This window comes from Glycine soja, chromosome 12, assembly GCF_004193775.1.
Source record: "Glycine soja cultivar W05 chromosome 12, ASM419377v2, whole genome shotgun sequence".
Taxonomy (NCBI): domain Eukaryota; kingdom Viridiplantae; phylum Streptophyta; class Magnoliopsida; order Fabales; family Fabaceae; genus Glycine; species Glycine soja.
Window position 1 is genome coordinate 9,518,571 of NC_041013.1, and position 15,817 is coordinate 9,534,387.

Below are 15,817 nucleotides of genomic sequence, written 5' to 3' on the forward strand. Positions count from 1 at the left end.
ATAAAATATCACATTATTTTTACTGTTTTTTTTTTAATTTCAAGAGCTTGTATAAGAAACCATTTAAACAGAAAATGAAAACAAAGGTAACATATTTTAAACTTGAAAATATGATACAAAATGAAAATAATGGAGCATTTTTACAGTTAAAAGTAAAGGAAAAACATGTTTTCTTAAAGTAAACAGCTCATAAGATTAAACCTTTGATACACAACAAGAGTAATCATCTAAAAGTTGATGAGATATGAGAATCAATATGCAAGGTAGTGAAGCAGAGACACCAAAGAGCAAGAAGAGTGAAGGGTCATCTAATGCTCAGTCTTCAAGTGTTGCTGCTTCTAAACCCAAGAAACCCGTCTATTCCTGTGAGTTAAGCAATCATTGAATTAACTAGTCTTTCTTTGGGTTTAAGAGCCTTTTTTTTTAAGTTATTAATTGTTGATATTTTTCTAATAAGTGATTTTTCAATTTGATGCTTTTTGTGTATAGACTGAGTGGAGGAGAGAAGAGGATGATAAGCTACTTCATCTTGCTAAGCTTATGCCCACTCAGTGGAGGACAATTGCTCCAATTGTTGGCCGTGTTGGATAAGTGGCCTCAATAACTTAAGAGAGGGTGAATTAAGTTTCAAAATTTTCCCACTAACAAACTTAAATCCCCTTTTAAATGATAGACTTAGAATGCAAAAGAAGAAAAGGAAGAAGAAGAAGCAATCAATTTAACAGTTTTTTTAAATGCCCAAGACAAAGTAAACTGTAGTAAAATAACTGAGATAAGGAAACAGAGAAATGCAAACTTGACTTATACTGGTTCGGCCACTTCTCGTGCCTACGTCCAATCCTCAAGCAACCCACTTAAGATTTTCACTAACTTTGTAAAAAAAAAAATTAGTTCTGAACACCCAAGGAATCTCTTTCCCTTATGTTCAGGAAACTCATAATTCAAGAGACAACCAGTCTCTTGATTACAACTTACTTTCTAAGAAGAACAGAAAGATTTCTCTCCTTTAGAGTGGATAATACAATTTGATGTTCTTTGATGAACTCTCAATAGATTTTCAAGTGTTTGCCCAAGAGTTGTTGAGAGAGTATTTGACAATAAAGTTCTCTTAGAATATCTCTCTCTTGCTTTTTGAAGACAGACACACATATATATAGGGCATTCGTGCCTTTTCAAAATGGTTTGAAGAGATATGTCTTTTCAAAAAGTTTTTTCTGAAATTTTTCACCGATAATCGATTACACAGTTATATTTTAAAGGGTCATGACTTTTCAAATTGAATTTTAAGAGTTTCATTGCTGGTAATCAATTACACATCAATGGTAATCGATTACACATTCAAAATTCAAATTTCAAACCCTTTTAAAAAGCTGATTTGCAAACTTGTCTTCTGGTAATCGATTACACTGTTTGGTAATCGATTACCAAAGCCTTGACATGTTGGAAACAATGTGTTTTGAGGCAAAAGCTGATCTTGAATGAATCTTGAAACAATGCTTTTTTGTTGAAACAACCTTGTCTTAATCTTGAAGCAATGCTTAATCTTTGAATGTTTGTTGAAGTGATCTTGAAAGCAACATTGTTTGATTATTCTTTGACATCATCAAAATCATGTATTTATACATTCACAATCTCCCTTTTTTTATGATGACAATCATTAGCAAGTGAATTCTTCTCAGTATCATCAAAACCTGCATTATTCACAGGCTGTACCCCTATTTCTCAGTACAGGTAACAAAATTGTTGTTGGTACTTGAGGCAGTTTATGGTAGTAAATTGAAGTGAATGAAGTCTCAGAAAATTCATATTGAGTCGGATTTCTTAGAACACAAATAATTGAATAACAAAAATTCATATATCATATGGGTATTATTGGATTCCTAAAAAAATATATAAAGATAAAAGCTTCTGGCAATAATTTATTTAAATTTATAATCACTGTAAAGGTCTAAGAAGCTATATTGTATTTTTTTCACATTTAGAAATTGGTAGTGGTAGGTTTGGTGCACTTAGGTCAAAAAGAGTCACATAATTTTATGGAATGATTCACAAGTAAAAAGAGTGACCCACAAAAGTATTGGAAAGAAAAAAATGAAAAACGTAATTTTGGAATGATCCACAAGTAATTTCCTTGGTCCAACGCACTATAACCAATTAAAAATAAACAAAACGGGAAAAGTGTTGGACTTTATTACCAATTAAAACACGGTTTCTTCTTGCGGAAGATATATAATGGAAAAAAAAAGGTTAATAATACAAACAAAAGGGGTACTTTGGATGGTTTCTCCAATAATTTTACATATGGTCTTTTTCTTTTTCCAATATATGTTGCAGAAAATAAATCAATCATTCCACTCTTACTAGTTAAGATGCTTTCTTGTAACTTTGGTATTTCTTGAAACTTCTCACTATATTTCTCACCACTTACCCAAGCATGTCCCTAACTATATATACACACACACCTCTCTATAATACCTTAATATTTCAAATATCCAGCAGAGAGAGTAACCGTAACCTCTCAATATAAGCTGCACTTATATTATTGATTTTTCTACATTTCTAAATCCACCTCTACCATATATATCTCCACAAACCTCTCTATCCATATCTAAAATCTAAAATTTCAAAAAGATCTCAATTAGATTTCCCTCTCTCTTTCTATCTCTAGCTATTGCAAACCTTTCCCTCTGCCTTCAAAGTAGGAAAATTCATGGGTCTTTGAGACATTGGTGCTTCACTGCCCCCAGGGTTTCGGTTTTACCCGAGTGATGAGGAGTTGGTCCTTCATTACCTTTACAAAAAGATCACTAATGAGGAAGTTCTGAAGGGTACCTTGATGGAAATTGATTTACACACGTGCGAGCCATGGCAACTCCCTGGTATATATACATATATTTATCATCCTTGCTTGATCTTGTTAATATATATGATTATCACTACAAGAAAAATGGCATATGCCTACATAGACTTTTGCCTACACATATAAATTAGTGTAGGTAAAAGTCAAAAAATGCTTATACCTACAATTGTTTGTTATAGGTAAATTCAAAAGTTTGTACTTACTATCATTTGATGTAGGTAAAACTCAAAATATTCTATTTACAAATGCTTAGTATTGGTAAAATTTCAAAAAACTTACACCTACAATTACTTAATGTTGGTAAAATCTTATCAAACTTGTACCTACAATCTATTAGTGTAAATAAAATTTAAAAAGTTTCTACCTACAAATAATAGTGTAAGTAAAATACAATAAAACAAATATATTAAAATAATTATTTTAAGAGTTTATTTCTCCCCCGTAGATCTCTCTCACTTTTCTCTTTAGAGGGTCCAACTTGCTTCCAGATCTCGCACCGATCTGGATCACTCTTTTGACTCTTCTTCTTCCAATTCATTTGCCGCCGCAAATCTCACTCTCTGATCCAAGCCGTCATGGCAGCTGCCAACGCTCCGATCGCCATGAGAGAAGCTCTCACCGTGAGTTCTCCGCACTCTTCCTTTTTCTCCCTATTTCCTTAGCTCAATTCGCAACTCCACTTCGCTACTTAACTACAACAAAACCTGCTATCTTGTGATAAGTAGCAGTAGAATAATAACTATCATGCTTTACTAGATTCTATTTTTTTTCTCTCTCTCCCGAATTGAGTATTCCGTGATAGATTCGATCGGTGCCGTTACGAAGTTCATTCACTGCACTACTTTACTTTCTTGCTTTTCAGTTTGCATAGATCTAGATGTTTCTTGTGTTTTTCCTAAACTGTAGAGTTAGCGTGTGTTGTGAAGTGAGAGTGATGTGATTTGTGATTGCAGTTGCCAAGCATTGACATAAATCCGCAGTTCATCACTTTCACGCATGTGACGATGGAGTCCGATAAGTATATATGCGTTTGAGAAACGGCTCCGCAGAATAGTGTGGTTATCATTGATATGAACATGTCGAATCAGCCTTTGAGGAGGCCTATTACGACAGATTCTGCTCTTATGAATCCAAATTCCAGAATCCTTGCTTTGAAAGGTTAGCTACTATTCCGTTGTATTCTTCTCATGAACTTGTGACTTGTGTTTGTGGCTAGTAATGATGATGTGGATTTGTGGATAATATAACTACCGGTATTTTGGTATTGATTCGAATTTCGTACGTCATTGTAGATATCAAGATTTATTGGAAGCTTAAATTCTTTATATATTTTACATTAGCATGTAGTTATAGGTGCCATCAATTCTAATAGTTACATTAGCATGTAGATACCAAAAATTTGGGCCATCAATTTTTAAATGCAGGGGAGATGCTGGTTGGACCAGCTAATGCTGATATATTTTACATTGTAGATACCAAAAATTTGGGCCATCACTTTTTATTTGTCTCTTTATGGGAACATATATGTAAGAGACTATGTATGCTGAACCACGGCATCCCTTGTGTTTCTATTCAGCTTTCTCCCATTTTTTTTAATATATTACTCTCTTTTTTTTAAAGAAAGAAGTCATGATAATGCATCACTACATCTCTATATATCTAAAGTTTCGTGCATGCATGTTTAGGAATGAAAAAAATTTCAGAAGAGGAGAGAAACTATTTTTTGGAATTACTAATTATCTTGTAAAATAAACCAGTCTAACATATGATGAAAATTAAGGGTTAACTTAATTTTTATAATATAGATCAAATGGATTGCTATCTTTGCTTAAATTTTAAATGATATAATCAAGTTCTTAATAACATAAACCAAATATAAAAAGTTAATAAAAATTAAATGGTAAGATGAAAAAAAATGATTATTTGTGACTTTGGAATAGGATAATCCACAATGTAAAATATATCAGCATTAGCTGGTCCAACCAGCATCTCGATTCAATTTTTGTTTTCTACTTCGTTTTACATTTTTTTCTCCATAATAACTTATCGTAAACTTTGTTCTGTTGCCTCGCTTTTTGTTTCTGAGAAAAAACAAACAGAGGAACTCGTTTGCTGCTTAGGATCATCAAAATTTCTCCAGTATTCTCTGCCAAGTACATATCTCAACTATTGATTGAGTATATAAGGTTAATGATAAGGATAATGATGGAAACAAAGTGTGTGTTATTGGCTTTTGTTTTTTTTGTTCGTGATGCTTCGACCGATTGATTCACAGAGCAATCGTATTTCTAGAGTTAAATTAATATAGTTTGTTTTCGGTGTTTTTTGTGTGAAACGTTAGGATAAGCTGATGGTACTGCGGTTTGTAAGTTCTGTAGTTTGTAATGCATTATTGAGTGATGTTTGAATCTATATGATGAAGTTAAAATTGCAAACTAGTGTTGATAAATTGGGTTGTGACTTGTGAGTGTTTGAATGCAGCATCATGTCTTAATAATTTTTCTTACATTGCTTCTTTTAATCTCTAACTCATTAGTTTCTTTTCAATATACTTTTTAATATGAAAACTATAGTTCATTGAATCCTGCAAGGCAGCTGCATTTATGCTTTATTTTATATATTCTGCTAGCCATGGGTCATTTAACCCAAGCATTACAATTTGGCCTTCCTGTTCATTCTACTCTATGAACTGAATATTGTAATGTTACCGAGTTTATTGTTGAAACTTAAATGCATTGATTTTAAACATGCAGACTTTTAGATAGTATTGTTCAAATTTATTTCTCATCAATCTTTGTCAATGTTTTTTCAGTGATCATACTCTTAAGGTGTGGAGTATGGATGGCCTCTCAGACAATATGACAATGCCAATTAATTTAAAAGCAAAAGTTGTTGTTGCAGCTCATGATAAAGATATAAATTCTGTAGTTGTTGCTCCAAATGATAGTTTAGTATGTAGTGGTTCTCAGGTTGGTAACTATATCCGACTTGTAGTTTTCTTTGGGCTTTTGAATCAAGTAATCTAATTATTTGTAGAAAAAAGGACTGCCACCTTTGTTGTATGTTTCTTGTTTTCATCTGACTTCCGAGTGAAGAAAGAAAAGTCACTAGATACTTCACTGGCCTTCCTTCCTATACTTTTCATTTTATTTTTGGAAAATTAGTGCTTTCACTGTACTTTATCATTATTATTATGTTTTACTTGTATCCCATCAGGATCATACAACTTGTGTTTGGAGACTTCCAGATCTAGTATCAGTAGTTGTATTTAAAGGGCATAAAAGAGGAATTTGGTCAGTAGAATTTTCTCCTGTTGATCAATGTGTAGTAACAGCATCTGGTGATAAGACAATAAGGATATGGGCTATATATGATGGCTCTTGTTTGAAGACATTTAAAGGACACACTTCAAGTGTGTTAAGAGCATTGTTTGTTACTCGTGGAACACAAATTGTTTCTTGTGGTATGAGGCTATCTGTAGCTGATTTTGTTCTTTATAACATTTTGGTCGTGGAAAAAGCAAGAATTCGAAGAATAATTGAAGCCGAAGGAAACCATACACTTACCTGTGTTGTCATGCCTTTACTGGTCATAATGGACAATTCATTCAGGAATTTTTTTATAACATTTACCTTTATCTTAGTGACATTGGAGTATTTCAAGCAAAAAGCATTACATGTTCCATATGTGTAATTTTAGGATTTTCTTATATACTCTTATCTTCCAAATCACAAGTGCCCTTTGTGTTAAAAATGTTGTAATGTCTAATGTTGATACAGGAAGAGGGAGTTGTGAAAGGTCAAGAGCTAGAGAATGTTGTCTCAGATGCTGACTATACTAAAGCAATCCAAATCGCATTTGAACTGCGCAGGCCTCATAGGCTTTTTGAGCTATTTGCAGAACTTTGCAGGTTAGTGATAATTTATTTTGTTGCCTGCATCTTTTTGGCATACACTTAAGTAATATTTCTACAGGAAGAGAGTGGCTGAAAATCATATGGACAGAGCACTTAAGGGCTTGGGTGGTGAAGAGCTTTGTATATTATTTAACTATATTTGAGAATGGAATACAAAACCAAAGCTTTGTTATGTTTCTCAGTTCGTGCTTTTCAGAGTTTTCAGCATCTTTCCTCCAATAGATATTGTCCAAGTGCTTTTTTTACCCTTTTAAGTTGAGAGGTTTGGTGCTTCTAATCATGCATTTCTTGCATATTATGATGGTTTTTAACTTCTTATGTTTACTGGTTTTGGCATTCTGCTGTCTGTTTTATGGCTACATATGCTACCTCAGGTATTTAGTTAGACTTTGATATTGATTCTGTTATTTGGTCAGATGGTAACTGTGAAAACGCAAGGTTTTGGTAACTCCCCATACCCTTGGTATGACATGATTTTTTACTAATCATGATTTTACTACTTGATCAGGTAAAACAAGGTTTAGGGGGTAGAGTACATCTTATTTTGTCTGAAGTCGCACCTTTATCTGCACATGTGGAAGGTTACTTACAGGTGGTTACTTGTGCTCTTGTCCTACAATGATATGGTATACTCTTTTTAAATATGAAAATCAGACTTACACCATGCTATCATTTTTTAAAAATCATGTCATTAAACAAATTGTAAATACTCCCATTTTAGTTATGCCTATTAAACTAAACTATTTTGTTTAACAACTGTTTATTATTATTTTCAAAACTCAAAAAGAAAGACAGATTTGAACTGTAATTATGTTTATGTATGAACATGCGCACACAGTAGAATCTCCTTTTATGTTTATGTAGTCTAATTTTGGATTTTGAATGCTAATTATATGGGTCTAAAATTGTTCTTGATTAATTTGATTAGGGAAATGGCGATTAGATGATACTTCTAGATTTAAATTTATTTCTTATAAATATAAATCAATAAAATTAAGAGCACAACTATAAAATTATGTGGAAGTTATTCTGATGTCTTGTCACTCTAACTCTGCGTATATATGCAGAAGATATTGTAGACATCTTTATGGTCCTTGTACTAGATTATGGACTTGATGTCTTGTCACTCTAATAGTGGAGGGCCAGCTCTAGCCAAGGCCTAGGTAATTATGAACTTGGCAAAGCTAGTTGGAGTTGGAGCTGGAAGGATCGTTGGATTGCTGCACTGCCCACATTCAATTATGTATGTTTTAAGCTCTCTCTAAGATCTAAACATTTACCTACAGTTGAAGATGATAGGTACATGTTAAAGACTTTTACCTACAGTTAGGAGATGTAAGTAGAAGTTAATGACTTTTACCTACACACTATACATAGTAGGTAAAACCTATAGTGACAGACAATTAGCTGTCATTATACGCCCCCTCAAAGTTGACAAAAGAAACGTCTGTAGGACAAAGTTTGTTATACATTTACTTACGGATTTTTTACTTATAGTGACAGTTTTTGTCTGTAGGTATAGGTCATTTTTCTTGTATTGAGAAATCATTGTTTTGTTCTACATGGCCTCTTCTATATTTATGTTTTACCATATCTTAATTAATTTCCATTTCTTTCTCATCTTTTATGTGTGTTTTGTGATTGTATTAGTAGAATCATCACAATTATTACTCACATTCACAAACGAGACTTATATAGCCTAATTAATCCTTGTTTGCTCATAAATATGTGGTGTCAACTATAAAGCTTCATTATTGATTCAAACAATATACACAAAATAATTCAAAAAATTAATGACCATAAATTAGATTGTAAATATTTTAAGACGGTTTTTCAAAAAATCATTTTAAAATCTTAAAATTATTTTAATTTTTTTTGTTTGAAAAAAAAACATTCTAAGACGGTTGTGTGAAAAACCGTCTTAGATTATAAGTATTCTAAGACGATTTTATGAAAAATCGTCTTGGAATCCTAAATTTAATTTAATTTTTTTAAAAAATATATATATTTTAAGACGGTTATTTTTCTAAGAATGTCTTAAAATGTGTAACTTTTCTAAGACGATTTTTTAAGAATCGACGTTGACTATAAAGATGATTCAAAATCGTCTTTAAAAGTATCATAGATCCGATGTAGAATCATTTTTTTTCAATAATAATTTTTCTATCTCTTTCTTTGTTACTCCAGATCCACCCCATATTAGAGTGGACAAATATCAATTCTCTTGTAGAAACGTGTCTTGATGTAAATTACTGAAGAATGAAAATTTCACCTAATGCAAGCATGTTGAAAATTCTACTTAAACTATACGTTTGAATTAATGAGAGGGAAATAAACATGCAAATTAAATTTGATGGTTATTTTTTTTTTAAAAGAAGCTAAACATAGAAATGTTAATTATATGACAATTAATACCAGAGGCTTTTGCAGAGTCAAGCATGCTTAAATTAGATGTTTAAATTTTTGTTAACAAAATGGTTAAATTGAATTCTATCTGAAAATACACGCTCAATTATCAAAGATTTCATGAGTCAAAAGCCAATATGATTCACACTTCCCATGCCTTATACATATTAAATTGAATTTAATAAATAAATAAAAAGCTACGTAATTTTCTTCCATGAGGAGAGGGTAATACCTTTCTTTCTGACTATATTTTTGTTCTACCATTTATCATTTGCAGACGGAGAAAACTATTCAGTAAATATTTCTATATGTCACACATGAGTTTTGACCCAGGACTTTATCTATATAAAACAATAAAGTTTTGTTAAGTTGAAAAATGTTAACCTAGTTGGTTAATTAGTTAATACAGAAACAGTCACGCTCTAGAAGTACATCAATTCTATTTTCAAATCCCAGGAAAGAAACCTTTTGTTTATTTATTCTTAGTAATATTTTACTAGTTTATGTACCAGAAACCGCGTTGTTTTGATACCTATTATGAGGAAAGACTGAGAATCCATAACTTGACCTCCAATTCTCCATGAAATTGAAAAATGTCTACTCCTGGCTCTTATCAATTTGCACATGATAGTTTGAAATAAACGACAAATAATAAATCATAATTAAATACTAGCAGGATAAATCTATATTATAATCGCAACAGGGCCGGGGAATCCTCATGCTGGTCAATGTCTGAATTATTCTGCTTTCGTGTATCCATAAACTGACAAAACGACTGCCAATTGCAATCTAGCTAGTGATTAGCTCACTACTTGTAACGTACGATGTGCGTAAGTAACTGAGTATGCTGATAATAAAAAAAATGAAAGGAAACATTTTCTCGTGATAAAATTATAAAGTGAGTATACTACACCTTAGTGTTGCTGTGAAATTTTTCAAGAAAATCAAAATTGATATTTGACGGAAAGGTATATTTCAGTTTTTGATAGTCCTACAAAGAAATTAAAGTATTAGAAAAAAAGAGTATTGTTTCAAGTATATCTATTAACATCAAGTGTCATTTTTCATAAAAAGATAAAATTTAACTCTTTTTTTATTAAAAGCTAACAGCTTATTGAAACTTTGCCAAGTATTGTTTAAAATTTATCATTTATTTAATCTACTATTTCATGATCGAAAACAAAGTGACCGTGTGAACTAGGTTTCTTGAAGTAACTTAAGGTGTGAAGCTCAAAATGGATAGTAGTCCTTTTGCTGAAGTTCCATAAGTTAGTAAAATAAGTTTTTTTTTTTAAAAAAAATATTTTTGCTACCGTGATTCAGAATATATATATATATATATATATATATATATATATATATATATATATTAAGCTTAAAATGATTGATAAATATGTCAATACTTAATTATCTCAAGAAAATTGACAATGGAACGTAGTTTGAAAATTCAATAGATATCTTGGATGACAAAAGATATCACGAAAAATTGAAAATAAAATCAACTTTATAAGAATATATTATGCATGATCCTAATTTCAGACTTTTACGTTTTATTTTTTATCCTTTGCAACTAGTTAATTTTTTGTTAATGTTAATTTATGATAGCCTGGCAAGGTTTATCAGGTATCTTTAATCTGTTAAAAGACTTATGTTTGTAGAAGCCTAACTATGTTGCTTTTATATCATTTATTATAAGAAAGAGTTCATTATATGGGGAATAAGGCTTGTATAATTTATGAATTCTAATATATAATTAATTTGAATTAATAATAAAGAGATAGTGTTTAGAAAAAGTATGTTAGATAATAATGAATTATTAAACTATAGAGGGTTGACCGATCAGTAATTGGTTCGAATGATACTGAATTTCGTTTCTTAAGTAAGGTGTAAGGTCTTAAGTTCGAGTCTTGTTGGTAAAAAAAACGTGATTTGAAGAAAAGAACCTCATTAAAGATAAACAGATTTTCCGATGAAGATTAATCATAAATAAAATTAATAATGAATATTTTGCAGCAATTACTTGGTTAAAAACAAAACAAAAAAAAAACTTACAAGATTGATTAGGTGGAATAAGTAGAATATCGTATCTAACATGTTACAAGTAAATTTCAATAAGCATGCACTCTTTAAATATGTAAGTTTTTCCTACATTGGATTAGAATGTCGTCTCTTCTCTCAAATGTTTTTCTCTAAAAAAAGATAATGTATTACATTACTAATATTTATTTATTTTTGTTAGTTTTGATTGGAAGATATGTAATGAATTACCAGATTTATATTTTTATGTATAATTAATTATTTTAGTATATTTTTTCTTAATGTTTGCCATATTCATGAGTTTGACCTAATCAAGTCCTTGAGTTTATTGATTTGAACAAGATCCTTTTTCACTCCTACCGAACTATATCGGCTGCTTTGATCACCACAAATTTTCTCAGGAAATAAAAGTACATATCTTGCCCCTTCTGTATTATTGATAGCTAGTTGCAGGATTTGTAAATTGGACAAGATCGACTACCAGTTAGGCCGGTGCGCATGGCTTAGGCTAATTAATATTTATGTCTCATAATATGAATATACTTTGTACGAACTACGAAGATCAATTGGTAAAGTATGAACGCTGGACGAGAAAGTAAGCAATTCCAGTTTGTTTATTTGGATGGAAAACAATGACAAATATTATGACAAATATAGACTTGAAAATTTTCCTTACGACACATATGAGAAATTAAGAATATCTGTACCGGGTCATGAGCCGTCTTAATCAATTAAAGCCTTCATCCAATTAATTAAACCAGTCGTATGCATGATTGGAGAAATATACAGGTTTCCCTAATTTACTGAAGGAAATATTTTATGATTTTAAATTTAAAGTACATTTAATACTACACCCTTTGTTCCACTCTACATGAAGTTTTAGTAAAAAAAAATATTTTAAATTAATTATCGTTTTACAAAATCAATTATATATATATATATATATATATATATATATATATTAATTAATTATGGAATATCCTCAGTAGAAATAACTATTATTGCATAATTAATCAGAAAAAACCTAATTAATTAAAGAAATAAAGAAGATATTAAGATTTAAGAAGAAACATATATAATATAATATATTTTGTGAAATTTAAAATATTGATTGTGTTTCTTTATTATACGTGTCAAAACCTTAAAAATTATATAAATTAGAGTCAATCACAAAGCTGACACAAGTTGTTAGGAAATTAGCGTCCGTCACATACAAATATAATTTTATGATTCCTAACAAATAAAAAATAAATGTAATATTCTGTTTAAATATTAACTTTATGATTTCTATTTATTCAATATTTTAAATATAGGTCATTAATATTTAAAATTTTGTATCTAGGTCATTAATTTTTATTTATAAGTGCAAGATTTATTATTAAATAAAAAAGAGAAAATAAGTTATACTAGATTTTACATCCACTGTGCATAGTAATTAAACTCATAAAATATTAAACGTAATGTATTAAAATATATAAATTTCTGGTATATATATATATATATATATATATATATATATATATATATATATATATATATATATATAATATTTTTTTATTTAGTAAATAGGAGGACTAATAAAATGATATTGCACCATAATTTAAATTTGTTCTTATTATATACATATATATATTCAAGTTGTTAAATTTACACAACTTTGCATGATGTAATAAGATCAAAGAATCACGTTATTGGCCTAAGAAAAACATCACGTTACCGAATTTTAAAAGATAGGTGAATATATAATTTTTTTTTATTAATCTTAGAGTATTTGGCACTGCTTTCTAGCCTAAAAGTTTTTCTCCGACCACTGTTTATGGATATGTTTGACAAAGATTTTAATAAAATTAATTTTGAAAGAACAATAAAAGAATTGATTTATCAAAGAATTACTTTTAAAATATTACTTTCTGGAATGAAATTAAAAAATATAAAGAATAATTAATTTTTAATGAAATAATATAAAGTCACTTTTAAAAATGAAATTACAAAAAAATAATGTACTTCTTACCAAATACTATTACTTAATATTTTTTAATGAAAATATATTGAATTAAAGGATTAATCCCCACTTGAGTATATTGATTTGGCCTGAGAAGAATTCTGCAAATGAAATTACCATCGAAGAAGAAAAAGTAGCTTTAATTCTTTTAGTGAAGTCACAATAACATGCTTCCATAAGAAAGAAAAAGAAAGAGTAGCTTTAATTCTTTTAGAAAAATCCTTATATAGTGTTAATTATTTTAGTGTTGAATACGGAAAATAGCTCTCAAATGATAAAAATAAAGAAGAAAAGAAAGATAGAATTTGATCTCCCCTAAATAGGAAAGTTTATTATTTGAATATAAATTTTGCTTTTTATAATAACAAATTATTTTTATTGTATATTAGCTTTTCATTTTTTTTCATGCAAACTATTTTCTCTTCTAAAATATATGGTTACCATATTTTATATAATAATATTTATTTTCAAAATATTTAAGTTTCTCTTTCGAACCAAAAAGAAAAATGCTCTCTACCACCAAACACATCTTAAAAGAAATATTTTTTACTTAAGTAGAATTTTCCTCACGTGTTGATATGCAAAAGGAGGACAGAAGTTTCGTGTTACGTTTCAGGAAGAAACTAAGTAGCGGGTGTCAGATATATTATGTCACTATCTAATACCCATGCCCCCATACATGTTGTAATAATGTAATATGAAAGGCAAGAAGAAACACAAATTTTGACCCGTTTAAGGTACGAGGCATGAACGGTTACTATCTTTTTTTTGTTTTGTTTTTTTAACTTAGGTGAGTTGTGTGTTAGAGATTTATCATGGTCTTAGCAGGTATCAAGATTTAAAAATACTTACAGTAAAAATGATTTTCTCTCATATTCATAGTAAAAATTAAATTTACTTATAAATTATTTTTTCTCATATTTACAGCAAAAAGTAAATTTATATTTTTTTTAAATATGAATCTGATTTTTATCAAATAAATTTTGATGGTTAACGGTTTCTGTCTTGTTGATGAGAAGGACCCTTCCTTATTTTTTTTGTTTGCCATATGATGAGAAACACATAATAAAGACCCTTTATTTGGAAGTCAGCGGAATCTTTTATTTACCGGATTTTTATAAATACTGCCGAACATGAAACACGTTTTGGTATGTGAACGCGTGAAGCATATGCAATTGACGGGTCCAAAACACAAACCATTCTTAGCCAAATTTTCCCATCTGGGGTTTTTTTAAAAACTATTTCCTTAGATGGGGTTCTTTTCAAAAATTTAACGAGAGGGGGTTGTTTTGCTACGTAAATTACATGGGGCTCTTAGCAAACCGTCATTGGCAATGGCAAATTTGCTGAACATCTCCCACGTGGCAAGGAAAACGTCAGTGTCACTGGCGAATTCATAGAAGCCTGAACTCGCCACCCATGCTGACGAGTCTGTGCTTGGTTTTGGAAACCGCTAGTTTGACTAGCGGGTTGCCTTTGCAGGGTGCTCAGACATAGCCTAGCAGTGCAGCTATGTAGCTGTGATGGTGCAGGTTGCAGGCACAGGGTAAATCGCCAGTGAAGGTGGCGATTTGCTTTGTTCAAATTTTTCTTTTCTTCCCTATAAAGCATTGCAGGAGGCCGTTAGTGCTTCGTGTTTGAATTTTGCACTGCATTGCTTCTTGCTTCTCCTCCCTTTGTTGTTTGCTTCCTCCATTGAAGTCATATTATTTTGTTGCCTGCTTCCTCCATTGAAGTCATATTATTTTGTTGCCAAGAGTTGTGTTATTGGTAAGTATATTATTAACTGAACATTTTTATTTTTTTTGTGTGATATATATGTTTAAGTATAATTGATATATTAATATTAATTGATACATTTTTTATATGTTGTAGGTGAAGTTTTTGTTCTTCTTTGGCCTACACCTTTTGGTTGTTTTTCTTAATACGTATTTGAGGTTAGTTAATTTATTTTTATCTTGTTTGTTATATACTTTTATGTTATATACATATATATATATATATAGATATGTTATTAGTTGTGTTATATATATAGATATATGTTAGGTTAGTTATAGTTAAATTGATATATATTATTTTGTTTAAATTTTATAAATTACCATGATATTAATTGTTTTATATATACATATGATACGTTTGTTGATGTTAGATGTTTATTTTAAATTTTAAGTAGTACATTGAAATATTGATATTATTTATGTTAGATGTATATGTTACAAATTTGAGTTGGTATATTATGATTTATATGTTAGTTGTAGTGGATTTATTAATATGATTTTGTTAAGATTTTTTAATTTTGTATGTTATTATTTGTGATAAAATTATTTGTACGTTAATTTTAGTTGTTATGTTATTATTATTTGGTTTAGATTTATTAGGTTTGTATGATATTATTTGTATTTTATATATGATATTTTAGGTTTAGTTAGAATGTGAATATTATTTAATTGACTTATTTATAGTTTTTATTGAAATATATAATATTTTATTAATTATATATATATATATATATATATATACACGTTCTTAAAATTTTTTATTACATGAAATTATTTTGATTAAATACCATTTTTTTGTGTCTAATATTTGTTATTTA

The 15,817-nt window shown here is 29.6% G+C and overlaps 1 protein-coding gene across 1 annotated transcript; it reads left to right on the top strand.

The window, feature by feature from the left end:
* The first annotated feature begins 3,391 nt into the window (after nucleotides 1–3,391).
* On the top strand, nucleotides 3,392–7,182 carry LOC114378175. The gene is made up of 5 exons (XM_028336722.1): nucleotides 3,392–3,480; nucleotides 3,814–4,018; nucleotides 5,673–5,829; nucleotides 6,640–6,770; nucleotides 6,835–7,182. Exons 3-5 carry the CDS (start codon nucleotides 5,698–5,700, stop codon nucleotides 6,917–6,919), a joined length of 348 nt encoding a protein of 115 aa, XP_028192523.1. The 5' UTR covers nucleotides 3,392–3,480; nucleotides 3,814–4,018; nucleotides 5,673–5,697; the 3' UTR covers nucleotides 6,920–7,182.
* Nucleotides 7,183–15,817: the final 8,635 nt, after the last annotated feature.

What these genes read in the sequence shown, in the direction of transcription:
- LOC114378175 (XM_028336722.1), top strand. Translation starts at nt 5,698, where the DNA reads ATGGATGGCCTCTCAGACAATATGACAATGCCAATTAATTTAAAAGCA. An exon ending in TAGTATGTAGTGGTTCTCAG is followed by an intron (nt 5,830 to 6,639) that starts GTTGGTAACTAT and finishes ATGTTGATACAG; the next exon opens with GAAGAGGGAGTTGTGAAAGG. An exon ending in CTATTTGCAGAACTTTGCAG is followed by an intron (nt 6,771 to 6,834) that starts GTTAGTGATAAT and finishes ATATTTCTACAG; the next exon opens with GAAGAGAGTGGCTGAAAATC.